At 47.1% G+C, this 27,968-nt stretch overlaps 3 protein-coding genes across 6 annotated transcripts; 2 read left to right on the top strand and 1 right to left on the bottom strand.

Annotated features, from left to right (window-relative positions):
- The first annotated feature begins 72 nt into the window (after positions 1-72).
- On the top strand, positions 73-23,968 carry LOC119951224 (zinc finger protein 436-like). 4 transcript variants are annotated; one of them, XM_038774265.1, is made up of 3 exons: positions 73-92; positions 11,598-13,125; positions 22,508-23,968. In XM_038774265.1, the coding sequence occupies exon 3, from the start codon at positions 22,793-22,795 to the stop codon at positions 23,660-23,662; it is 870 nt and encodes a 289-aa protein (XP_038630193.1). In that variant the 5' UTR covers positions 73-92; positions 11,598-13,125; positions 22,508-22,792; the 3' UTR covers positions 23,663-23,968. The 4 variants fall into 4 exon arrangements, with proteins under 4 accessions (XP_038630193.1, XP_038630191.1, XP_038630192.1 ...); XM_038774263.1 differs by lacking the exon at positions 73-92 and having other exon boundaries at positions 11,365-13,125; XM_038774264.1 differs by lacking the exons at positions 73-92; positions 11,598-13,125 and adding an exon at positions 21,268-21,541.
- LOC119951254 (gastrula zinc finger protein XlCGF49.1-like) lies at positions 8,646-9,437 on the top strand. Its single transcript, XM_038774313.1, has one exon. The coding sequence runs from the start codon at positions 8,690-8,692 to the stop codon at positions 9,215-9,217; it is 528 nt and encodes a 175-aa protein (XP_038630241.1). The 5' UTR covers positions 8,646-8,689; the 3' UTR covers positions 9,218-9,437.
- On the bottom strand, positions 17,551-21,328 carry LOC119951204 (gastrula zinc finger protein XlCGF26.1-like). The gene is made up of 2 exons (XM_038774232.1): positions 21,199-21,328; positions 17,551-20,295 (listed from the first exon to the last, which is right to left on the bottom strand). Exon 2 carries the CDS (start codon positions 19,955-19,957, stop codon positions 18,551-18,553), a length of 1,407 nt encoding a protein of 468 aa, XP_038630160.1. The 5' UTR covers positions 19,958-20,295; positions 21,199-21,328; the 3' UTR covers positions 17,551-18,550.
- Positions 23,969-27,968: the final 4,000 nt, after the last annotated feature.

The raw sequence follows: 27,968 nt of genomic DNA, 5'->3' as shown, positions 1-27,968 counted from the left end.
CGACATCAGTTACAAGTCAGACCCCCACCTCTAGAGGTGGACGAGTGGGAAGACCTCTGAGAACGAGTCGCCTGAGCGGAACCAGATTCATGGTGAGCAGGTGATATGAGTTAACAAGTCATGGAAGCGAGTGGTAGAGGACCACCGACCTGGGGCCTCCCCGGGGTCCCTGAGTCCCTGAAATGCACGCAAAGAGTTAGTGAAGAAAATGCGTAAAGAAGGTTGGGATCCCACAGTGTCCCTCACAGCGCAGAGCAAGTGGTGGGATGGACAAAAACGGGACACGACCAAAATGGCCAGGATCATCCTGGTCCATCAACTAGTGGAACTCAGAAACCCACCACCCTGAGTAAGCTGGTTTAGCTCACTCAGCTAAATCGCTGGCTTTTCAAGCAGGCCAGCAGCATGGTTCGATTCCCGTACCAGCCTTCCTGGACAGGCACCGGAATGTGGCGACTAGGGGCTTTTCACAGTAACTTCATTGAAGCCTACTCGTGACAATAAGCGATTTTCATTTTTTACTTTTCAATGCCTCCGCCCCACCAAAATAGGATGGGGAAGAGGAAACAGGAGTCCCCTGTGCACCCTTTCAGCGGTATGCTAATGGCACAAATGATATAGACAAGGGGCGGGATTCTCCGACCCCCCCCCCACCCCCCCAGCCCACGATGGGCCGAGTGGCTGCCCTTTTACGGCCGGTCCTGCCAGCGTATATTACACCAGGTACTTACCGGCGGGACCTGGCTCCGCGGGCAGCCTCCGGGGGGGGGGGGGGGGGGGGGAATCTGGCCCTGGGAGGTGCCCCCATGATGGCCTGGCCCGCGATCGGGGCCCACCGTTCCACGGGCGGGCCTGTGCCGTGGGGGCACTCTGTTCTTCCGCGTCGGCCGCTGTGGATCTCCGCGATGGCCAACGCGGAGATGAATGCCCCCTGCGCATGCACTGGAATGACACCAGCACATGCTGGCACTCCCATGCATGCGCTAACTTGTGCCGGCCGGCGGAGGCCCTTCGGCACCGGTTGGCGTGGTGCCAAGCCCTTTCCCCGCCGGCCGGCGAGGCGCAAACCACTTCGGTGCCAGCCTAGCCCCTGAAGGTGCGGAGGATTCACACCTTTGGGGCGGCCCGACGCCGGAGTCATTCACGCCACTCCTCGGCGCCGGAGTTGCCCGCCCCGCCGATTCTTTCTGAATCCCGCCCAAAGTCTCACTCCACTTGAGAAGCAGGATATTTTGAACGGTTTAGGAACCCTTGCCACTTACAAAAGAATATGGATTGGGGGGTTCAAGGACCCGAGCCTATAAGAGCAAAACAGTTACATTAGACATAGCTGACCGACTTATACCAGTCAGGATTTTTGTACGCCCTAATAATGAGGTCCTGGGAATGGACCTACTAAAAGAACCGAATATACTGATAGACACAGCGAACCAGAAGGTTCACTGGCCACGAGGTGACAGTCCAAGGACCGATTCAAGCAACATTGCTACAACATGGCCAAAGTGAGGAGATTGGGCTGAGGAGCCGGGGCCTTTCGGCACTGTGTGTAGATTGATGCATGGGGTATGGGCCAAAACAAAACAGGAGATGGGGGAGGTCCCTGTAGAACCCATCGTCCTCCAAGGACCTGGTCATAAACCCCATAAGCAATTTCCCATGAAGCCCAAGGCATAACAGGCAGTACAAGAAATTGTTCTGGATTTAGAAGAGAAGGGAATAATTAGGCTGACCGAGAGTACTACAAATTCACCAGTATGGCCAGTAATTAAACCTGATAAAGCATTCCGTCTGACCATCGATTACACAGAATTGAAAAAGGTGACTCCTAAATTACACCCCATAGTCTCGTGCTCAGCTACTATTTTGAACCCAGAACACAAGATATTCACAGTTTTAGATATAGCTAATGGATTCTGGTCTGTACCATTGGATCCAGAGTCCCAGAATAAATTTTCCTTCATGTAGGGGATAAACAATACACATGGACAAGGCTGCCGCAGGAATTTCACAACAGCCCGGCCATATTCCACCGTGTTATGAACTCCCAGCTGGAAAGGGTGGACTTAAGCCTGTATCGCAGCACAATTCTGCAGTGTGTAGATGATCTGCTGATCGCTGAACCCGGACACGCCGCAACATTGACGGAGGTCCTACAGGCATTAGCAACAGGAGGACGTAAGGTAAACCCCAAAAAGGCTCAGATAGGACGCAAGACCGTCATTTATCTGGGGCAACAGATATCCCAGGGAACCCGAACCATGCCCCAGGAAGCCGAGCGGCAATCCAGAAGATATCTCTGTCCGCGGAGTTCGGAAGGTTTTAGGGCTGTTTAATTATAGTCAGAATTTTATCCCTAACTTTGCGGCCATAATGGAGCCTTTTCAAAGACTGGTAAAAGGGGGAAATCCTGGCACCCAGTCCATAGACTGGGGACCGGAACAGGAAGAAGCAGATGGGAAGTTAAAACAAGCATTGACTTCAGCCCCCGGCCTTGGTCTACCAGACCCCTGAAAGCCGATCCACAGACATTGCAGGAACGAAGGTGAGTCCTGTGCCGCAGTAGTGACCCAAGTCCATGGGGACAGGCGAAGACCAGTGGCATATTACTCAACAAGATAGTCGCCCGGAGTGGCGGGCTTGTCTCGCTGCGTGGCAGCTCTGGACTGCGCAGCATTGGGCGGTCAGGGTCAGCGAACCTACAGTAATGACCGGAGATATCATCTTACACACCCGGCATCCCATTGTAGAAATGTTGAACAACAGTAAGCTCAGATCAGTCTCAAACCTACGACAGGCCCACTGGGAAACAGTCTTCATTCCTAAAGATAGATCAGTGATCTTGATAAAGGCCACCGGGAAACCCTACAGAAGGAATCATATATACAGGAGAATACTATGTATACTCGAGATAGATGAGGAGGTAGGCAAAACGATAGTAGAAGACCCTCGAGAAACCCCAGAACTCACCTGGATGTAGATGGTGATGCATGATCAATTGTACAAAGACTAAGGTTGGAAACAACTGTGGCTTTATTGCAGTAAGACGTGTGGCCTCCCACAGCAGCTGGCAAAATGGCTGCTGAGTAGAGGACATGCTCCTCCTACTGGGCGGAGCCAGCAGGCAGGGGCTCCTGGCGAACCTGTAGTACAGGTCCTACCTTCCATCACCGAATACAGGTGTAACAGTGTTTACCACAGATGAATCTAGAAAATATGTCAATGGTCCCCATGAACCAGATGGGCAGTAGTAGATGACACATTAAGAACAGTCCTCTTGGGAAGGCTGGAAGGAGCACAGGTGTCAGCAGAGGTGGCTGAATTGGTGGCTTTCACTCAGGCCAAGGGGAAGATGGTGGACATATACACAGATAGTAGGTATGCCTTCGGGGTCGTGCACGACTATATGACGGCATGGGACAGGAGGGGCTTTGTCACTTCTGGAGGAGATAGGATAAAACACCAACAGCGTATAGAAGCCTTATTGGAAGCCACAAGGTTACTGAGACAGGTAGCAGTGATAAATATTAAGGCCCACCAGAAAGTAGAGACACCCCAACAAAAAGGCAACGAAGCAGCAGACAAGGCAGCCCAATTTGCCCTGGAACACGACATTCCCATCATGAGTGCCGAGGTAGAAGACATCAGTGTTGAACAATTATACAAAGACATAACAAGGGAAGAAAAGGACAAATGGGATTTAAAAAAAAGGGGGGAAGACAAATAAAGGAATTTGGAGGGAGGATAGAAGGGGAATTGCCCCTGCCTGCATCAGGCAGACCCTCCTTGAATTACACCATGGAATGGACCAGGCAGCAAGAGAGACCATGATGCACTTAATTGGAAAGGGGCTGGTTTAGCACAGTGAGATAAACAGCTGACTTGTAATGCAGAACAATGCCAGCAGCACGGGTTCAATTCCTGTACCAGCCCCCTCGAACAGCTGCCAGAATGTGGCGACGAGGAGCTTTTGAAGCCTACTTGTGACAATAAGCGGTTATTATATTATTATTAAGGAATGGTGGTGGCCAGGAATGGGGAGAGATATAGCTAAGCACTGTCAAGAGATGCATCCCATGTGCGCAGTATAACCCGGGGCGCTCTGTAAAGATCCGCGTGGCACATCAGCCAAGACCAAAGGGACCCTGGGAGAATCTCCAAGTTGACTTTACCGGATCACAACCCCCGAGCCGGCGAAACGATACTGCCCAGTAATAATTGACCAATTTACCAGATGGGTCGAGGGATTCCCAACCTGAGACTGCACAGCCACAACCGTGGCACGAATATTAGCCAAGGACGTGATTCCTCGCTGGGGGGTACCCTTGCAATTAGATTCGGACCAAGGAACACACTTTACTGGAAGAGTAATGAAGAAAACATATGAGTTGATGGGGATCAAACAAAAATTCCACATCCCTTACCATCTCCAAAGCTCAGGAATGGTAGAGCGGATGAATAGGACCCTAAAGACAAAGACTCTAGGGGAGAAACAGCAGCAATGGGTAGATGTGCTGCTCATTCCTAATGAAGTTAAGAGCGAGCCGAAACCGAACAATTGGATTATCACCCTATGAGGTGATGACGGGATGAGCTACACAACTAAACAGGGGATAATAACAGGGGGGAGAAGAAATAGGTCCGATAAGGGACAGGACGCGTAGATACATATTAGAGATCAGTGAAAGGAAATGCGGCAGCCAGTGTGGACTGGACAGGAGACGGAGGATAAAAATCTGGACATTTTCTGGACCGCATTCCCTGATGTCCCTACAGCAGGGATGAAGGTGATGGTAAAGGTGCTACCTGAAAAGCCTGGGATCGCCCCCAGATGGATGGAGCCGCACCAAGTCCTGATTAGTGGGGATACCTGTGTATGTGTGGACATAGAGGGTATGGGACGATGGATACATTGGACACAATTAAAAGTATACTGAGAGTAAAAATATGTATTTATGTTCAAACCAGGTAACTCCACACAACCAAAATTCCGAAGAGCTGCAGAAGACCCATGATGTTTGCTGTAATAATGATAATATGTTTGATGGTAGTAACCGGGAATAGACTCCCAGCGCGGAATGAATGGGACTTGCATGTAAATACCTACTTGTACATGTCATATGCATATGCGAAAGGCATCGATGTCTCTAGCTGTTGGGTGTTTGCCCATGTACCAATCCATGCAAAAGGGGGAATACCCCTGAGATCAGTGCCCTTTAATATAACAGAGGTGGCAGTGTGAATAATTAAGCAGAATAAGGCGCGGGGGAAATCGACGGAAGATATCTCGGGGATAGATATGTATGCCATACATCTAGAACAATAGAAGAGGGCAGGGTCCCATCTCTCATGGGTGTTCACCGGGTTTTACCAACCCCGGTATAATTTCACCCGAGCTCCACCAACATCTGTGAGTAAATCACTTTCTCTTCTCCCCCTTTCCAGTTCTTATTCTGACCTTCAATTGGTGACTTGTTTAAGTCCCCAGGCTCAGATGAGATGTATCCCAGGCTGCTGTGGGAGGCAAGAGAGGAGATTGCAGAGGCTCCGACAATTTTCAAATCAACTCTTGTCACAGGAGCGGTGCCGGAGAACAGGAGGACAGATAATGTGGTTCCATTGTTCACAAAGGGAAGGGAAAAAACAGGGAATTACAGACCAGTGAGTCTAACTTCAGTAGTGGAGAAACTATTGGAAACAATTCTGAGGGCCAGAATTCACCTCCACTTGGGGAGGTAAGGTTTAATCAAGGATAGTCAGCATGGTTTTGTCAGTGGGAGATCGTGTCTTTCAAATTTTATTTGTAATTTTCGAGGAGGTGACTAGGTGATGAAGGTTATGCAGTTGATGTGGTCTACATGGACTTCAGTGAGGCTTCAGTCTGTCATGGGAGACTTGCCAGAAAGGTAGGAGCCCAAAGGATTCAGGGCATTTTGGCAAATTGGATCCCAAATTGGCTTTGTGGCAGGAGGCAGAGGGTGATGGTCGAAGGTTGTCTGTGACTGGAACCCTATGTCCAAAGGGTGTTCCGATAGGATTGCTGCTGGGTCCTTGCTGTTTGTAGTGTACATTAATGATGTAGACGTGAATGTAGGAGGCAAGAGCATATGCAGATGACAAAACATTGGTGGAGTGGTAAATAGGAGGAAAGCCTTATATTACAGGACGCTATAGATGGTCTTGTTAGATGGTCAACAGTGGCAAATGATTTTAACTCTGAAAAGTGTGAGGTAATGCAATTTGGGAGGATTAACAAGGCAAGGGAATATACAATGAATGGTAGGATCCTAGGAAGCATAGAGGACCAGAGGGACTTTGGTGTGCATGTCCATCGATCTCTGAAGTCAGAAAGACATGGAGATAAGGTGGTTAATAAGTGATGTAGGATACTTGCTTTTATCAGCTGAGGTATAGAATATAGGAGCAAGGAGGTTATAATGGAGCTGTATAAAATGCTCATTGGGCTACAGCTGGAGTAGTGTGTGCAGTTCTGGTCGCTACACTAGAGGAAGGATGTGATTAGACTAGAAAGGGTGCAGAGGAGATTCACCAGGATGTTGCCTGGACGATTCAGTTATGAAGAAAGGCTGGTTAGGAGTTGTTCTCCTTAGAGCTGAGGAAGCTGAGGGGGAAGTGATTGAGGTCTACAAATTTATAAAAGACATCGCAAGAGTAGATTGTAAGAAACCGTTCCCCTTTAGTAGACTTGTCGATAAACAGCAGGCATAAATTTATGAGGGGCAGGAGATTTAGAGGGTATTTGAGGAAAAACTTTTTCACCAGAGGATGGTGGAATATGGAACTCGCTGCCTGAAATTGTGGTAAAGGCGGGAAACCTCACAACATTGAAGAAGCATTTAGATGAGCACCTGATAAGCCACAGCACACAAGGCTATGGACCAAGTGCTGGAAAATGGGATGAGAATAGAGAGGTGCCTGATAACCAGTGCAGACAGGATGGGCTGAAGGGCCTCTTGCTCTGTGTGAAACTCTCTGATTCTATGAGGACAGCGATATACCGTGTTGTTAAATTGTACAGATTAGATACATTATTGATGGCCTTGGAATAAAGTACATTGATTATTCCAGTACTGGAGCTAGTTTAGCTCAGTGGGCTAGACAGCTGGTTTGTAATGCAGAACAAGGCCAGCAGCGTGGGTTCAATTCCTGTACCAGTTTACCCAAACAGGTGCCAGAATATGGTGACTAGGGGCTTTTCACAGTAACGTCATACTTATGACAAGAAAAGATTATTATTACTATAGTACTGTAGCTACGTTATATATTTCCGGTTAGATTTATTACAGAAGATCAGGAATCCAATGGACATTTCGAGTTGATGCTGACTCTGTCAGTCTCGAGTGGGTCCCATTCTGTAACCCTGCAGCGACTATCCAATTTCATTTAGAAATTATTGATCATCTCTGCTTGTCTACCCTTACAGGCAGCAAGTATCAAGATCATGATCAATCAAAATGCATGTTTCTCAACCAACTGGAACAAACCTATACCTTAAACACATTTTTAAGCCAGTAATGTACATAATTATCTGACAGCCTGCATGAAGATTTTCAAATCTCTGCGTCCAGGACAGGAAGTGAGCGTGGATCTGTTACTCAACCTGAATCAGCACCCTCAGGAGCATTGGGAGTGTGAATAGTAATAATAATCTTTTATTGTCATAAGTATGCAGTTACTGTTAAAAGCCCCTAGTCACCACATTCTGGCACCTGTTTGGGTATACAGAGGGAGAATTCAGAATTCTTAGCCGGTACGGGAATTGAACCCACGCTGCTGGCCTTGTTCTGCGTCACAAACTATCTGTCTAGCCCACTGAGCTAAACCAGTTCTGCATACAGCAGAATTGATACAGCAGAGTGAGAATGGAGGGAGAGTGTGCGGGATGGAGATTTACAGCTTTTGGGGAATGAGAGAGGATGTTCCATCAAAACTAGCATTATCTGTTCTGAATTTCTATCCTGTACTGACAGTGATGATTTTTGTAACCCCCTTTTGCAGGATATTAGAAAGTGAGGATTTACAGGAAAAAAATCTCAAAACGAACACCATGTCAAGAACTGACAGTCAGTCGATTCATCGAGACCTGAATATCATCGGCCTTTGAATCTAGAAGGAGAAATGTTTATTCTGTCGACTTCAACAGATTTTAAATGTCAGTGTGTCTGGAAAAGCACCGAGACACACACACCCGAGTGAGAGTGTCCCAGAGCACTGACTGTGGAAAGAGCTTTAACCAGTTACAGCCTGAAAACACATCACACCATTCACAGTGGAGAGAGACTGTACACGTGTTCTGTCTGTGTGTGATCAAGGCTCTAATTGAATATCCAAACTGGAGAGATACAAAGAGGCGAAAAACATGGAGAAAGTGTGGAAATGTGGAGACTGTGGGAAGGGATTTCAATATCCATCTAAGCTGGAAATTCATCAACGCAGTCACACTGGGAAGAGACCATTCACCTGCTCTCAGTGTGGGAAGGGATTCACTCAATTATCCAACCTGCATACACACCAGCGAGTTCACACCGGGGAGAGGCCATTCACCTGCACCGTGTGTGGGAAGGGATTCACTCAGTCATCCAACCTGCTGAGCCACAATGTCACTCACACCAATGAGAGACCCTTTAAATGCTCTGACTGTGGGAATAGGTTCAAAAGGTCTCAGGAGCTAATGTCCCACCAGCGCACTCACACTGAGGAGAGACCGTTCAACTGCTCTCACTGCACAAAGAGTTTTAAAACATCATCCACATTGCGGACACACCTGAGAGTTCACAATGGTGAGAGGCCATTCATCTGCTCTCAGTGTGGGAAGAAATTCACTCGGTTATCCAACCTGCAGAGTCACCAGCGAGTTCATACTGGGGAGAAGCCGTTCACCTGCTCAGTGTGTGGAAAGGGATTCACTCATTCATCCAACCTGCTGAGCCACAATGTCACTCACACCAACGAGAGACCCTTTAAATGCTCCGACTGTGGGAGTGGGTTTAAAAGCTCTCAGGTACTGATGGAACACCAGCGCATTCACACTGAGGAGAGACCATTCCGCTGCTCTCACTGCACAAAGAGGTTTCAAACATCATCCACATTGCGGAGACATCAGCGAGTTCATACCGGGGAGAGGCCGTTCACCTGCACTTTGTGTGGGCAGAGATTCTCTCGGTCATCCCACCTGCGGAGACATCAGCGAGTCCACTAGTAAACGGCTCAGAACATGTTCCGTTACCTGGGGATTCAGAGAGCCAGAAACTGGACACAGATCCACAAGTGGAACCTGACCAGTCTGCTGGAGGAAGTTAGAAAAGACACTGGGGCTCACTCCCACTCTCCCTGCCGGGGAGAATGCAGACAATCAAGATGAACGTACTGCCAAGGTTCCTCTTCCTGTTTAGATCCATTCTGATCTTCATCGCCAAGGCCTTTTTCCAAATCCTAGACAGTTTAATCATGGTGTTTGTGTCGGGGGTAAGAACCCGAGAATTCCCAAACCGACACTGCAAAGAAGGAAAATAAAAGGGGGGGCTGGCTTTACTAAACCTACAATACTACCACTGGGCAGCAACGGCAGAAAGAGTGAGGGGATGGGTACAAGAACCCGACAAAGATTGGGTACAAATGGAGGAGGTGTCCTGTAAAGGAACGACCCTCTGGGCCCTGGCCACAGCAGCACTCCCGTCCTCCTCAGCAATATACACAACAAGCCCAGTGGTAGCGGCCACGCTGGGAATGTGGACCCAGTCAACACAGCACTTCGGGGTAACTAAAATGGCCCCCATGGCCCCCATCTGCGGCAATCACAGATCCCCCCAGCCATGCGAGATACCACCTTCAAAAGATGGAGGCAGGACGGGGGCACACTGACAGTCCGGGACTTCTACGTAGGGTGCAGTCTGGCGACACTGGACAAACTGACGACGAAGTGGAAACTAGCAAAAGGCCAGGAATTGAGACACCTCCGAATAAAACAATTCCCCTGCAAAGAGACAGTAGGGTACCCTGGGGCCCCATAAACCACACTACTATAGGACCTGATTGGCACAAACAGCGAGAAGGAGGGGCTATGTGGGAAAATAAATCGACAGCTACTAGACAGAGCCCAAACACCACTGGACGAGGCCAAACAAAAATGGGAGGATGAACTGGGGACGGAGGTAGGGTGGGGACTCTGGAGTGAAGCACTGAGCAGGGTGAACTCCACCTCCTCCTGCGCAAGGCGAAGCCTAATGCAGCTCAAAGTGGGGCACAGAGTGCACCTGACCAGAACCCGAATGGAGACGGAAGAAAGGTGGGGAAACCACAAGAGAAGAGGCGGAGGGGCTACCTGCCCCTCTTTCCCGGAAAATAAAAGAAAAACACAGCTGAAGCCAGGGTGGGGGTGGGAGGAGCTATTGACCAATCCAGAGGGCAGCAAAATGTACATAGGGTCAGTTAAATGAAGGACATACTAAACCTCTCTGTATAATAAAGGAAATTAGCACGGGTAAGAAAAATTTGATGTCACATCCAACTGTTTAGAAATAGGAGAAATGGCAATAAAAATATATTTTTTTAAATGTTTTCAAGAATTCATAAATACTTTTTAGAAAACTCAAGGCAACAGAGAAACTAGCCTTTTTTTGGTATATAAATTGAGAGTACCCAATTATTGTTTTTCCAATTAAGGGGCATTTTAGCGTAATCAATCCACCTAATCTGCCTATTTTTGGGGGGTTGTGGGGGTGAAACCTACGCAGACACAGAGAGAATGTGCAAACTCAGAGAAACTAATCTTAAGAGAATCTTAAATTGATCATGAGAGAGAGAGAATTAAAAAAAAAGCATGTCTCCGATTTGAAACAATATAAAGGTCAAGGAGAATGAAATACTGAGTAACAATTGACAACAAGATGGAAAAGAGATAGAAAGGTAAGGGTTAAAATTGTGCCCTGTAGCCGATTACTCTAACAAGCAATCAGCAGTTGCTGCTGGATATAGAAAATTCACATAGAACCCCCTTAGTGCAGGCTGTAAACACGGGAAGATTGAGAACCGTGTCAGACGCTAAAGGGAAGAGTCTATTCCTTCAATGGGCGAATTACAGTAGTTAAGGATGAGGGAAACATCCCAGTATCATTGAGTGGGATCTCTGAACATTCAGGAAAAGGATCATGTCTATGCAGATGGGAGCTGAGGAAGTGAATAGGGTAAAAATCCAGTTGAGGAGATCGATGTGACCCTGTTTGTCGACGGATTACGGCGGAGTGAACGGCGAGCCAAGAACAAGATGGTGATAGATGGATGTGGCGGGATGAAAGTGAAAGAGAATTGAGATGGTTTCATTTGAAAAGGAGCTGAAATAGACTTAATGGAAATCTAAAAGACAACCACACTGTTGTTTGAATTAGTGACAATTCTGGAATGTGAAAACTACTTTAAAAGAAAATGTTATCAGCTGACAAACCCGGATTCCACCCGAGTGAGTGGGACTGTGCAAAGTAACTATGATCAGGGATACATGCACTGGCTGGACATCCAAGGAGGAGGGCGCCAGAAACACTGATCACAACCAAAGCGCCTCACTGACTGATCTTGTTTTATAGAACATTAACACCAGCCAACCGGTGACGACTGGGACGGGCATTTGCTTAAGTTTATCGAATGTCAACAACCGTAACGATTCTCGTGGGACTGATGACCAGTCACAGGAATGTGAAGTGTACCCGCTCACTTGACATCACCACAGAAGCAGTCAAGACCTCGTCACCACCCGTGCCAACTGACCCACTTCATCCAGCCATGAGTCCTGTGCCAGAGATCGCATGTATTAATGAATGAGAATAAGATTTTCTATGATAATGTACACCATGAGCTGGTGCCCGTATTCCTAAACATTACAGGCATAGCCCTGCCTCAATGAGCGAAGTAGGCCATTATACCGGCGGGACATGGCCAATAGCTGCACCGAGGAGAAAAACAGGTTAAAACGTGGCTTGGCGAATACCACTACGGCTTTTAGTACCAGATTAATTCTATTGGTCTAGAAACTGTCAACCTGAAGGTCCGAGCTTTAAGGTTACAGCTAAAAGAATTATGGGGAAGGCGAAAGGGATTCAGTGAACTCAACTGGGGACACACCAAGACATCACCTTGGTCATTTAAAACTTGGCCCCTCTATTGGGAAATCATGCAGTCTCCATTAATAAATTCGTTGGGATAGGGAAAAGATATTTTGGATGATGCAAATAAGAATGACGTCCGTAGCACCTATGGATCGTGGGCGCTTGAACAGGTGTGAGAAAATCTAAGGCAAAATAGCGAGGGAATAGTCCCACTGTGGGTTACAAATGAACATCTATTTAATCCATCACGAAATGCCAAGCGTAGGTTGACTGGATGCCAGCTCAGGGGATTATCACATGTATATAGTATTGATGTTGAATGTATTATGAATAACAATATGTTAATGGGTACTGTTTTAGTGATACCCATTATAACCATGTTGTAAGGAATCTCTTTTGAATCCTTACCTGCCCCTTGTTTTCCTTTTTAATTTCTGTCTTGTTGGCTGCTATGAAACTGCAGACTTTGGTTTTAAACTCAAACCCTCCTGTCTAATGTGCTATTTGAACTGGTCCAAGAGAACCCCCCTGAGTGCAGTGTGCTATGTGGCATAGTCCAGTGATGTCATTTTGATGGACTTGGCTTGCAGCAAACCAATGCTTCCGAAATCCAGGACTCATTCAGTTTACAATCCTGATTGATAGAGCACTTCAGAGGTTTCTGTGATGAAGAAGCGCAGGCTCCATTTTAATTCAGTTCTGTTAAAACCCTGGAGTGACCAGGTCTGGACTCTCTCCAATCAGCTAAGGCTGGTGATTAAAACATTCTCCAGACAAGCCTGTGAAAGTAACTTCTTATTGAAATGCTGCAAGCAAGTCTGTGAAAGCTTAGTCCTCTGTTTGAAAGGCAGGGAAAAGCCCAGTCTGATATTTCTCTCCTGAGAATCCTAAAAGGTCCTGAAGACCAGACCCTTCTCTTTCTCTTCATCCCACAGCTAGAAACCCTGCACAAAGACCAGACAAGCAGTTGGAAGGCAGAGTGGATGGAGAACCTGCTGTAAACTCTCAGGTAGAGATTTCTAATATTATCTCGTGATACTGTGAGTCAATCTGGTGAAGGTGACTCTCCAGAGGAATTCCTGCAGACCGCGAGGTCTAATTGAAGGCAGAAACTAAAAGATCCAAACCAATCAGTGGTTTTAACACCTTGCATCCCGAGATTGCTACCTACAAAGACCACCACCTCAGCAAAGATACTCATCTCACATTCCCAGTTTAATGCCCGTTTTTTGAACCCTTCCCTACCCCCACTGTGTGTCTGCCATGTGTGGGTGGAGGGTGGGACAGTGTTAGGGGAATAATTAGATTAGATTAGCAGCCCGTTGTTCTATTATTACCATTACATGTGTATCTATTATAAATAAACAGTTTTTCATATTTTACTTAAGATCTTGTGCCTGTAAGTCATTGATTGGAGCAGTCAAGGGTCAAAGATCTCAGGAAAATGCACAAACTATTGGTTAATTCGCTTATGTCGGAACTCCGGGGTCTGTGGGGCTGGAATTGACCGTGCTCTCACCCAGGGTGTTGTAACAATGTCAACACTAATTATACAGAGTGGGGAATTTTGGGGTCATTAGAGGAAGTCGTTATACCAGATACCTGGTTAGCACAGTTGCTTCACAGCGCCAGGGTCCCAGGTTCGATTCCCAATGTGTCAGCCGTATTGACTGGCCTGGTTTGATTGATATTCCTTGCCGACAAACCTGGCCTGGCTTCGCTCCCACTGTCCAGTAACTGCATCCACCCCAGTCACAGACTGCTGACCACTACCGGATCAGGACTTCACATTGTGGGAGTGCAATCAGACATTGTGTCGGCCGTTGAACAGCTTGACCACAGAGCAGCAGGTCACATACTGCTGATCGGTGGCGGGGGACAAGCTGAGCAGCGTGCAGAGTGGAGCTCCGAGCTGGGGCCACCACTGTCAGCATCATGCGGCTACATGGACGTCTGTCAGTCTCAGTTCCCACCCATCACCCACATGCAGTCACCAGCACACAGCCCAGCCTCGCACCGCCCTTCAAACGCCGCAACCAGATGAGGACTGCCAGCGGCGGCATTCTTAAAAGCCAGGCGTGGTTATTGGGGACTTCTTCCCCCTTTGGGAACGCTGCAACTAATCACTTTGCGACCCTCCCGACTCCCACCCGTGGGACGTGCCCCTGAGTTTGAAAAACCCTGGCCTAGACCTTATGTATGCTTCCCTTTTTCTTCATGACTAGTCTCACAGTTTCCCCGGTCATTCATGATTCCCTAATCCTGCCATTTCTGTCCTTCATTTTCGCAGGGTCATGCCTGTCCTGCACTCTGATCAACTGGTCTTTAAAAGACTCCCATATATCAAATGCAGATTTACCCTCAAACAGCCGCTCCCAATCCACATTCTCCAGCTCTGGCCGAGTTCTGTTATAGTTGGCTTTCCCCCAAGTTTGCGCTCTCACTCGAGGACCACTCTTGTTCTTATCCATGAGTATTCGAAAACTTATGGAATTATGATCACTATTCCCAATATGTTCCCCGACTGATATTTTTTATCACCTGGCCGGGCTCATTCCTCAATACCAGATCCAATAAGGTTCCCTGCTTGATTGGACTATCAACATACTGTTTCAAAAAACCCTCCTGGACAGACCTTACAAATCGCTCTGCATCCAAACCCCTGGGAGTCCAAGTCAATATGGGGGAAATAAAATCACCCTCAACAACAACCCTGTTACTTTCACATCTTTCCAGAATCTGACTACATATCTGTTCCTCTGTATCCCGCTGGTTGTTGGGAGGCCGATAGTACAACCCCAACATTGTGATTGCATCCTTCCTGTTTGTGAGCTCAACCCATAATACCTCACTGCAGAATCCCTCCAAGATATCCTCCTTCATCACACTGTGATATGTTCCCTGACCTGAATGAAACTCCCCCACCCTTTCTGCTACCCCCTCTGTCTCGTCTAAACAAATCGATATCCCACAACGTTAAGCTGCCAGTCCTGTCCTTCCTTTAATCATGTCTTCTTAATTACAAGAATATCATAATTCCCCACATTAATCCAGGCTCTAAATTCATCTGTCTTACCTGTTATACTTCTTGTGTTGAAGCAAACGCGCTCCAGACCCACCGAGTTCAGCGACCTCCCTCTGCCTGCTCTCCCTCTTTGCTACATTTGTCTTAGTCTCAAGCTCTTCCCCAGTCTCTATACTTGCCGACCTGCTGCTCCAGTTCCCACCCCCTTGCCATACTAGTCCCGAACCACATTAGCAAACCTCCCGGCCATGATATTGGTGCCCCTCCAGTTTAGGTGAGACCAGTCCTTCTCGTCCAGGTCCTTCCTTCCCTGAAAGATATCCCAACAATCCACTTATCTGAAGCCCTTCCCCCTACATGAGCTCTTTAGCCATGTGTTCAACTGTATTATCTTTTTGTTTCTAGCCTCACTAGCACATGGATGGGGAGTAATCCTGAAATTACTACCCCAGAGGTCCTGCTTTTTAGCTTACTACCTAACTCCCTATAATGACTTTGTAGGACCTTGCTGCTCTTCCTGTCTGTCATTTGTACCAATGTGCACAATGGCATCTGTCCATTTGCCCTCCTGTACCCACTCAGAGACATCCATGATGCTGGTACCACACCATTCTGGAGTCTGTTTTGTGACCACAGAAGCGCCTACCTGTGCCCCTGACTATCGAACCCCCAGTTAGTATTGCTGTATCATGCTTTGCCCTCCTCCTCTGCACAGCAGGGCCAGCAGTAGTGCCACCGCTTTGGCTATTGCTGATGCTGTCACCTGATGGGCCATCCCCTCATCAGTATCCAAAAGGGCATACTTGTTAGAGAGGGGGGACAGCCAGGGGACTCCTGCACTGACTGTCTGCCCTGTCTAGCGGCCGCCCATCTATCTTCCTGTACCTTGTGTGTGACCACGTCTCTATAACTTCTACTTCTATCTATGACGCTTCCCGCCATTTGGTTGCTCCTTAGTACCTGCAGCTGCTGCTGAAGCCGATCCATTCGTTCAGTCAGCAAGTGCAGCTGGATACACTTCCCGCAGATGTAATTGTCAGGGATGTTGTCAGCATCCATGATTGACCACATCTAGCAGGTGGAATGCCAAGCTCCACCAACTGTCATGACCAACCCTCTGCTAAATATTAAATTACTTTAACAGATTGAAAATATTCACGAGGACATACTCACCAATCAGCTGCCTTCTTAAATCCCCACTCAGAAGAGTGTCCCTCGCAGGTCAGGTGCTCTCCTAAAAGACTGTCTCCCTATTGTTTTGTGTTTGAGGAGGAGGGAGGGATGGAAACTACAGTAATGTTTGGGCCTATTCTGTTCTTTGACAGTGGGTCCTCCTCAATCCCCTTCCAAGTTGCTGTGACGGCACTGATTTCTCCCAGAATGCTTCAGTACCAGCCTCTGTTTGATGCTGCTCCTCCTGTTGAGTGCAAGGGTCCTTCTCCTCAATCACCAACTACACCTCCGCTGCATGGACCCCTGTGAACTTCTCATATACCCAGTTTCTATCCTTCGCAGATTGAAATTGATGTCAACACTAAATTTTGCTTTACGAAACCAATTCAAAATCGTCATCCATATCTACGGCCTGTCCAGCCGTTTTAGCTCTGCTGTTCCACATGAGTTCTCACTACTACGGGAAGCGAATCTTTAAATTCCTCCAAAATAATTATTTCCCAAAGTGCCTCATCCGTTTGGTTTATTTTTAGTGCTCTTGTCCACCTATCCATTTCTCTCAGTTTTTACAGCATTTCCAAATCTTTAATTTTTAATTGGATTTGAGCTAATTCTAATGGGTTAGACTGTGATACTGTAAGTTGAAATATTGAAGCATGGTTTGTATTATCTCTGCCTTCTTTGGCCCTTTTGGCAGGGTTAACTACAGTTCCTCTGCCAAACTCAAAACCTTTGCTTTCGATTTCCCTTTTAAATCTTCCTGAGTGATTTCCTCCACCCCCAGGAGACCTTTTAGCAACTGCAAGGACCATCTCCAGTCACTCCCTATTCAATATTTCAAACCGGGAAAGGAGGCAATCGATCCACACACACCCACACTCTTTAAGTTCAATAACCCCAAGCCAAGCAAGGAATTATACATAAGACTATCCCAGCCACGAGCCCCAATTTGTTTTGGACGCCGGGTCAGTTCTCACCAGTGGCTAAAATGTTGGACCAGAACCAGAACCTTTTTAAGTTTTAAAACAGTGCGCAAGTGATAATAAAATAAATGGGGCTTGGTTATTTTAGAAACTAACCTTATTAAAACAAAAACAAAATGAAAATTATATTTAAACTTTTAAACTTCAATCTTAACTTTAAAAGATTACATGTAGTTTCATAAACTTAATGCTTCCTATTAAAAGTTCTTGCTCTTGTTCAACTTGCACAAACGAGCAAAGGCGATACTTGCATTTAAAAAAACAATTTTTATTCTGTTATGATCATTCATTCATGACCCTTTACCAAAGGTGGCAACTTTCATAATAATAATAATCTTTATTAGTGTCACAAGTAGGCTTACATCAACACTGCACTTAAGTTACTGTGAAAAACCTCTCTCCGTCTTTTTCCCAAACTTCTACCGGTAGCTGTTTAAAACACCATTCCTTCTCTTTCTCTCTCTAACTCCACCCAACCCCTCAAACACAGGTTTTCTGGTGTTTCCACACTTGAACTTATTACTGTTATTTTGGCTGATTTGATGGCCCACTCCCATTTATACAAAAGAACAGAGTTATGCTATTGGTATGCAACAAACCTCCCATTGATGGACAAAGAGGCCATCAGACTCTGTAATGGGCCAATTGCTGGTCAGACTGGAATGTTCCAAAGAACAATGGATCTGGGGCATCCCACGAACGAGTTTAAGTCTGACTGCAACAATGTAGCTTGGCCAGGTGTGGGTCCATCCCTCTGACTCTGTGCAGGCAGGTTTTTTCCCCTCAGTCTGTTCCACCCCTAAATTGCCTGCTACATTGGGGTCTCATTTCTGAACCTAATTTCCTAATATCCACCTTGCGTGACAGATGAAAAAGCTCTCTAAACACAATAGTATCTCAGCTGGGATTGAAGCTAACCACCCCCCTCTCCCCCCGTCCCTCAAAGATAACCTTTAAAATCTAACTGCAGCTGCCTTCCAGGCATAGAAACATTAAATGAAGCCTACCTAAAACTATACTAATGTTCACCCAAACAAAAAAGGTATTTTTGTCTCCAAACACTCCCAGTGTCAAAGAGCATCAGCCCACTGGGCACAAAAATGTGGGTCCGGCCAGTCCAGCAGAAAGAAACCCTCCGACCACCCACTTCACCCACTCTCAGAATGAACATGGTTCAGTTCTGGATGTGATTACCAACAGCAATAACAGCAGACATCACAACCCCTGTCATCACTTGTGAACTCGCTGGTGCCTCAGCAGATGGAATGACCGAGTGAATCCCTTCCCACACACGAAACAGGTGAATGGCTCTCCCCGGTATGAACTCTCTGGTGTCTCCTCAGTGTGGATGACGTTTTAAACCTCTTTGTGCAGTGAGAGCAGCTGAACGGTCTCTCCTCAGTGTGAATGCGCTGGTGGATCATCAGTACCTTCGAGCTTTTGAAATCCATCCCACAGTCAGAGCATTTAAAGGGTCTCTCATTGGTGTGAGTGACATTGTGGCTCAGCAGGGTCGATAAGTCACCGAATCCCTTCCCACAGACGGTACAGGTGAATGGTCTCTCCCCAGTGTGAACCCGCTGGTGTCTCCGCAATGTGGATGACATTTTAAACCTCTTTGCGCAGTGAGAGCAGCTGAACGGTCTCTCCTCAGTGTGAATGCGCTGATGGGACAACAGATCCTCAGAACCTTTGAAGCCACTCCCACAGTCAGAGCATTTAAAGGGTCTCTCATTGGTGTGAGTGAATTTGTGTCTCAGCAGGGTCGATGAATAACCGAATCCCTTCCCACAGTCGGTGCAGGTGAATGGTCTCTCCCCAGTGTGAACTCGCTGGTGTCTCCGCAGTGTGGATGACCTTCTAAACCTCTTTGTGCAGTGAGAGCAGCTGAATGGTCTCTCCTCAGTGTGAATGTGCTGGTGGACCATTAGTACCTTAGAGCTTTTGAAATCCATCCCACAGTCAGAGCATTTAAAGGGTCTCTCATTGGTGTGAGTGACATTGTGTCTCACCAGGCTGGATGATTGAATGAATCCCTTCCCACACACAGAGCAGATGAAAGGCCTCTCCCCCGTGTGAATTCGACAGTGTCTATGCAGGGCGGGTAAGTGTGCGAATCCCCTCCCACAGACAGAACACACGAATGGCCTCTCTCCGGTGTGAATTCGCTGGTGTGTCTGGAGGGTAGCTAAGTGAGTGAATCCATTCCCACACACAGAGCAGATGAATGGCCTCTCCCCGGTGTGAACCCGCTGGTGTGCCTGCAGGTTGGATGACTGAATGAAACTCTTCCCACATACAGAGCATCTGAATGGCTTCTCACCTGTGTGAATTCGCTTATGTGACAGCAGGTGGGCTAGCTGACTGAATTCCTTCCCACACTGAGAGCAGGGGAACGGCCTCTCCCCTGTGTGAAATCGCTGGTGTGTCTGCAGACTATGTAACTGAGTAAATCCTTTCCCACACTCAGTGCAGGTGAATGGTTTCTCCCCAGTGTGAACTCGCTGGTGTCGCCGCAGGCTGGACGAATCACTGAATCCCTTTCTGCACTTCAAGCAGCTGAATGGCCTCTTCCCAGCGTGACTGCGTAGATGAGTTTTCAACTGCGATGAGTACCTAAATCCCTTCCCACAGTCCCCACAAGTCCACCGTTTCTCCATGGTGCGGGTGCCCTTTTGTCTCCAGATCAATCAGCTGACGTCTTACACGTGTACGGTCTCTCCCCGCTGTGAATGGTGCAATGTTTTTTCAGGCTGTGTAACTGGCTAGAGCTCTTTCCACAGTCAGTGGAACACTCTCACTCGGGTGTGTGTGTATCTCAGTGCTTTTCCAGTCACACTGATGGTTGAAGCCTTCTGAAGCAGACAGAACAAACACTTGTCCTTCTAGGTTCAAAAAACAAGAATATTCTGCACCCTAGTGCCTGAGTAACGCAGTCAGATTTGGATGTGAATTTGGGTTTGAGATTTCTGTCTGTAAATCCTCGCCTTCTGATATCCTGTAAAAGGATATTACAAAAAGACATCACTGCCAGCACAGGTTGGAAATTAAGAACAGATAATTCAAGTTTGTATTGAACAACTGTTACTCTCTTTTCCCAAAAGCTCTAAATCTCCATCCCACACACTCTCCCTCCATTCTCACTCTGCTGTATCTAATATTCACCCTCCCAATTCTCCTGAAGGTGCTGATTCAGGCTGATTGACAGATCCATGCTCACTGCTTCTGGTCCGCAACACAGAGACCTGAAAATCTTCATGCAGGCTGCCAGACAGACGTATGTCTATATTACTGGACTAAAAATGTGTGTAATGTACAGGCAGGATTGCTGCAAGTCACCAATGACCCTCCAGAATGAGAAAAGTAATAGAAAGGGGGAAACATTGATTTCCTCCCAGAAGGGGTGGCACGGTAGCACAGTGGTTAGCCCTGTTGCTTCCCAGCGGCAGGATCCCTGGTTTGATTCCCGGCTTGGCGAGTCTCTGTGGAATCTGCACGTTGTTCCAGTGTTGCATGGGTTTTCTCCGGGTGCTCTGGTTTCCTCCCACAGTCTAAAGATATGCAGGTTAAGTGGACTGGCCATTCTAAATTGCCCTTGATGTCCAAAAATGTTTGGTGGGATTACTGGGTTACGGGGATAGGGTGGAGGTGTGGGCTGAAGTGGAGTGCTCCTTCCAAGGGCCGGTGCAGACTCGATGGGCTGAATGGCCTCCTTCTGCACTGTAAATTCTCGGATTCGATGTTGCACAGAGGAGAAAGTTTCAATCTGGAGCTAATTGGGTAACGTCACTATGGAGCCCTGCCTGATTCAGCCAATAGCAATCACTCTGCTCCGCGGTGACGTCTCCGAGTTCTCGTGCCCGGCACCCATCCGCTCACCCCCACCCGATTCCCCCCGCACCTCCTCTAGACAAGGTTTCCAGGCAACCGGCTGACGGTTCCGGCCAGAGCGAGAAGCCGCTCAGTCTCTCTCCCTCCTCGGCCCGGAATTGCGCATGTCCAAGGAGAGGAAAGCTGCGCATGTGCAGGGGAGCTCACGCCCCGTTGACCTTACTGCTGAGGTGTTGCCCAATGAGAAGATTGGAGGACCGGAAGGACTCTGCTCCTCCGCCAATCAGAGCTCCCCCATTGTCTCAATGCAGAAGCTGGACATGGAGGTTTGTGCCGAGCAAAGCTGTTGTTCCCCAACCCTGAGTGAGCTTGAGCTGCACACAGACTGAACCTTCCTCCTGTCTCCAACATCTGTGAGTAAAACACTTTCTTTTCTCCCTTTTTCCATTCATTGTCTCATTCTGACCTTCAATTGGTGACTTGCAGCAACTGAAGGGAAAATAAGTGAATCCAGGGAGGGTGCAGACTCTGGAAAGGTTGGCCCAGGTCTCTCTCTCTCCCTTAAAGATATTAACATCCTTTGCTCGGTCAGAGATATGTCTAGTGTTGTTATATGGTATGTATTATAGATATTATTGATGGTTCTGTAACAAAATACATGTATTATAATTTCTAGTTTTGTAATATAGTACTGTACCTACATTACATATTTCCCCTCATTGCAACACTGACAGATTCAATTTGGGAACTCAAGTCAATGCTGACTGTCTGTACAGTCAGTCCTATTCCCCCTCTATATCCCTGTTCCCCTGAAAGTCTATTTTCTTCAATTTCATTTTCAATTATTGGTCATCTCGACTTCCACTACCCATGTGGGCAGCGAGTACCCAGTGATGACCACTCCATGACTGAATAAAATTCTCCCACAGAATCTCCCCATGCCTAATCAGTAAATGTACTTAGATGGAGAGTCTCTACCCTTGTACAGGTTGTAGTGAGTTTAGATTTGTTGATCAGCATCAATCAGTATCTTCATGAGAATTGGGAGGGAAAGGAAGTGAGTACAGTCTGTATATTACATACATTTTTGTCCAGTAATATAAACATATGTCTGGCAGCCTGCATGAAGATTTTCAGGTTTCCGTGTCCAGGACAGGAAGCAGTGAGCATGGATCTGTCAATCAGCCTGAATAAGCACCGTCAGGAGATTTAGGATGGTGAATATTAGATACAGCAGAGTGAGAATACAGGGAGAGTGTGTGGGATGGAGCTTTAGAGTATTTGGGGGAAAGAGAGAGGAAAGAATGTTTGATAGAATTATCTGTTCTGAATTTCTATCCTGCACTGACAGTGATGACTTTTGTAAACTTTTTTTGCAGGATGTTCGATCGGAAGGAGCTTGAGGCCAATATCTCAAACTAAACATCAAGTCAAGAACTGACTGAGTCACTTAATTCTTAGGAAATTAATATCATCGGCCATTGAATCTGGAACAAAAAATGTTTGCTTATTTTGTATGCTGCAAGAGATTTTAAACATCACTTCCAATCCACTGACCGTGGAAAGAACTTTAACCTGTTACACAGCCTGAAAAAATACTATGCTATTCACAGCAGGTGTACACATGTTCTGTGTATGGACAAGGCTTCAACTGATTGTCAAACATGGAGAGACAGAAGATCACCCAGACCATGGACAAACCATGGAAATGTGGGGACCGTGGAAAGGGATTCACAGCCCCGTACGAACTGGAAAGGCATCAGTGCAGTCACACTGGAGTGAGGCCATTCCTCTGCTCTGAATGTGGGAAAGGATTCACTCGGTTAGCCCACCTGCAGACACACCAGCACATTCATACTGGGGAAAGGCCATTTACCTGCACTGTGTGTGGGAAGGGATTCAGTCAGTTACCCAACCTGCTTAGCCACAATGTCACTCACACCAATGAGAGACCCTTTAAATGCTCTGACTGTGGAAGTAGTTTCAAAAGCTCTCAGGTACTGATGATCCACCAGCGCATTCACACTGAGGAGAAGCCATTCAGCTGCTCTCACTGCATGAAGAGGTTTAGAACGTCATCCGACCTGATGAAACACCAGCGGGTTCACACCGAAGAGAGGCCATTCGCTTGCTCCGATTGTGGGAAAAGATTCGCTCGGTCATCCCACTTGCTGAAACACAACATCACTCACACCAACGAGAGACCCTTTAAATGCTCTGACTGTGGGAGGGGGTTTAAAAGCTCTCAGGTATTGATGGAACATCAGCGCATTCACACTGAGGAGAGACCGTTCAGCTGCTCTCACTGCACAAAGAGGTTTCAAACATCATCCACATTACGGAGACACCAGCGGGTTCACACCGGGGAGAGTCGATTCACTTGCTCGGATTGTGGGAAGAGATTCCGTGATTCATCCGCCCTGTTAACACATCATCAAGTCCACACTGGAAAGAAGCCATTCACCTGCTCTCACTGCGGGAAGGGATTCACTCAGTCATCCAACATGCTGAGACACCAAAGGGTTCACAAGTGATGACGGGTTAGATTCTGCTGTTATTCCTGCTGTTAATCACATCCAGGACTGAACCTGGAGTGGGTGGAGGGAATTGCTTCCTCGTCAACTCCTCCTGGTGCTCGGACATGGCGACCCTGGCGAACTGCTCCCCGGACCTGGAATACCCGACTGTGAAGTACCGTTCATACTACCTTCCACGGAGTTCACTTCTGCCATCATCACAGCGGTCTACATCCCACCCCAGGCGGAAGTGAAGAAGGCGCTTGATGAATTGTAACCGCTATAAATAACAATGAAGCAGAATACCCGGAGGCCTTGTTCATCGTGGCCGGGGACTTCAACCAGGCCAACCTCAAGAGTGTACAGCCAAAATTCCACCACCACATCTCCTGTCCCAACAGGGGCCCCAACATCCTTGACCACTGCTACACAAATATCAAGGGTGCCTGATGATCCATCCCCAGACCACACTTCGGAAAATCGGACCACAAGATGGCGCTCCTTCTCCTGGCATATAAGCAGAAACTTAAATAGAGAATCCAGTTAAGAAGGTTGTGCAATGCTGGTCTGAGGCTACAGAAGAGCTCCTACGCGACTGCTTGGAGTCAGTGAACTGGTCCATATTCAACAACTCAGCAGCCAACCTAAACGAGTTTGCCAGCACCATCACAGACTTCATCAGCAAGTGTGTAGAAGATTGTGTGTCAAAGAAGGTAGTAGGTACGTTACCCAACCAGAATCCATGGTTTAACCAGGAGATTCACTCTCTACTGAAGAGTCTGAAGCGTTCAAGACAGGCAACCCTGACCTATACAGGAAATCTCGGTATAACTTTATCTGCAAACCCAACAGGGATGCCAAGAGACAATACCAGACTAAACTATAATCACAGTCTAATGACATGGACTCCTACATCAGACTCCTATTCACTGACTACAGCTCTGCCTTCAAAACCATAATCCCAGCCAAGCTCATATCAAAGCTCCAAAACCTAGGACTTGGCTCCTCCCTCTGCAACTGGATCATTGACTTCCTGACACATAGACTGCAATCAGTAAGGATAAACAACAACGTCTCCTCCATGATAGTCCTCAATTTCCGGAGCCCCACAAGGCTGCGTACTTAGCCCCCTACTATATTCCCCATACACACATGACTGTGTAACAAAATGTGGCTCCACCTCCATCTATGAGTTTGCTGATGACATGACTGTAGTGGGTCGGATCTCAAACAACGACGAGTCAGAGTCCAGGAGGGCGATAAAGAACTTAGTAGCATGGTGTGACGACATCAATCTCTCCCTCAATGGCAACAAAACTAAGTAGCTTGTCATTTACTTCAGGAAAGAAAATATCGTACACACCCCTGTCTGCATTAATGGTGCTGAGGTGGAGATGGTTGACAGCTTCAAATTCCTAGGTGTGATATCACCAACAAGCTGTCCTGGTCCACCAATGTCGACACTATGGCCAAGAAAGCACATCAGCGCCTATAATTCCTCAGGAAACGAAGGAAATTCAGCATGTCCACATTGACTCTTACCAATTTTTCTAGAAGGACCATTGCATCCTATCTGACTGCATCACATCCTGGTATGGCAACTGCTCGGTCCACGACCATTAGAAATTACAGAGTCATGAACACAACCCAGTCCATCACATGAATCTGCCTCCCATCCATTGACTCTGTCTACACCTCCCACTGCCTTGGTAAAGCAGGCAGCATAATCAAAGACCTGTCCCACCCGGGTTATTCTCTCTTCCATCGGACAGGCAATACAAAAGTCTGAAAACACATACTAACAGATTCAAAAACAGCTTCGTTCCCACTGTTACCAGACCCCTGAATGACCCTCTTATTGACTGAACTGATCTCTCCACGCATCTTCTCCACTGAGTAGCACAACACTCGGTATGCTTCCCCGATGTCTACGTATTTAAATTGTGTATATATTGTATGTCCTATGTTTTTTCATATATAGAATTATCTGTCTGGATTGTACAAGACTTTTCACTGTACCTCGGAGCAAGTGACAATAAATCATAATCAAATCAAACCATGTTAATCCTGACACTTGGTGAAGTGGGAGGGTCGGAGGGTTTCTTTCTGCTGGACTGGCCGGTCTCACGACTTTGCTTCCACTGGGCTGTAGCTCTTTGAGCCTGGGAGAGCACATTTCCACTGAAATGACCCACAGAGGCTGATGAAGGACATTTATTTTATCCTGATTAGTAAATAGTATTTTTCCCCCACGACAGGTAGATCTCAAATAAATACATTTGTCCCTGTTCCATTGAGTCTACAGCACAGGGCCAGGCCAGTCGGCTCAATTGGTCTCTGTCAGTATTTATGCTCCACATGAGGCTCCACCCACCCCTCTTCATCTCCCCCCATCAGCATCTCCTTCTATTCCTTTCTCCCTCATGTATGTCTCTACCTTTCCCTTCAATGTATTTATGCTGTTCACCTCAACCACTCGCTGTGGGAGTGAGTTCCACATTCTCACCACTCACTGGGTAAAGAGGTTACTCATCAAATCCCTATTGGATTATTGAACCCCTTCATTATCTTAACGATTTCCATCAGGTCACCCTTCAGTCTTCTCTTTTTTTATTTGTTCATTACGGGATGTGGGCATTGCTGACTAGACCAGTATTTATTGCCCATCCCAAATGGATCTTGGGGAGGTGATGCGAGCCGCAGCCTTGAGCACGTGTGTTGTAGGTGCACCCACAGTGCTGTTAGACAGGGAGTTAGACAATAAGAGATATGAGGAGAATTAGGCTATTCAGCTCATTGAGTCTGCTCCGCCATTCGATCCTGGCTGATCTGTTCCTCATCCCTATTCTCCTGCCTTTTCCCTGATCCCTTTATTAATCGCAAACACCAGATTTGTGCATGAGGTGCTGTTACCAACAGGGCTACAGACCAAGAGCTGGATGGTGGAATTAGACAGAATAATTCTTTCTAAGAACATAAGAACTCGGAGCAGGAGTAGGCAATTTAGCCTCTCGAGCATGTTCTACCGTTCAACACGATCATGACTGATCTCTTCATGGCCTCAACTCCACCATCCTGCCCGTTCTCCACAACCCTTCAACACATTACTGATTAAAAATCTGTCTAACTCCTCCTTAAATTTACTCACTGTCCCAGCATTCTCTGCAGTCTGGAATAGCGAATTAAACAGATTCACGACCCTTGGGAGAAGTAGTTTCTCCTCATCTCTGTTTGAAATTTGCTGCTCCTTATCCTGAGACTGTGACCTCGCGTTCTAGAATGTCCCACCAGAGGAAGCATCAGCTCCATGTCTACTTTATCCAAACCCTTTTATCACCTTATGTTTCTCAATTTGGTCTCCCCTTATTCTTCTTCCTCTGCGAGAAGTAGTTCCTCCTCATCTCAGTTCCAAATCTACCGACTCTCAACCTATATCTGTGACCTCGCGTTCTAGGTAAATATACTTTGTTCAAAAACCCAATAAAAAACATTTATTTAAAAAAAAGAAAAGAGCTAACGTTTTGAGTCCAATGACTCTTTGCCAAAGCAATCAGACAGAGAAAGTGGGAAATATTTATACTGTGGAGTGAGAATGAAAGATGAGTAATAGCCACAGGAACCAGAGAAACCGGGTGGTGGCCACAGAAACCAAGGAAAAGAGTGCTATTGGCAGTCCCCAGAGAGAACAAAGATGTGAAATGTCAAACAGCAGGGAAACTAACATTTCCAGTTTTTATCCAGTTTTTTACCACATCTACAGGATCCCCATTCTACACTTGGCTTCTTACATCTTCGGAGACCTCTACCAAATTAGTCAAACATGAATTACCCTTCATAAAACTATGCCGACAGGGCTTCCGGTGTGCACCATGGAGTAAGTGGTCACACACAAGGCAGCTCCTGCCCAAGGTTACAGAAAGAGGTATTTTTTAATCAATATGGGGTAGAATTTTGATGAAAAGGTGTAGGTGAATGTTGGAGGAGTACTTTCCCCCAGGAATTATATGTTTCTTGGTTACCAGACCAGCAGAAACAGTGAAAGATTTGGCTGAAGCTGCAGCAAAGACAAAAGCCTCTTCCAGCATGCAGGCGGGGGAAGGGCGAGCTTAAAGGCCTCAAGCTGACTTGAGGGCCTTTGTGAAAGCTGAATTCTAGCAGCAGAGGGAACAACTGTGAACAGATCTGACCAAGGCCATTGAGGAAGCGGTGACGGCTGACTCCCGGTGACGGCGGGCAGGAGGCAGCCGCGCGTTGCAGGGCTCCCATTCGGGAACGGCATTTTCGGGGATTGACACCCGGTCCTAGGGGCAGCGAAGGCCGTGAA

The sequence above is a fragment of the Scyliorhinus canicula genome, chromosome 17, assembly GCF_902713615.1.
Source record: "Scyliorhinus canicula chromosome 17, sScyCan1.1, whole genome shotgun sequence".
NCBI classification, from domain to species: Eukaryota; Metazoa; Chordata; class Chondrichthyes; order Carcharhiniformes; family Scyliorhinidae; genus Scyliorhinus; species Scyliorhinus canicula.
Note: the sequence above shows the minus strand (reverse complement) of the source record. Positions and strands in the feature narration are given on the sequence as shown.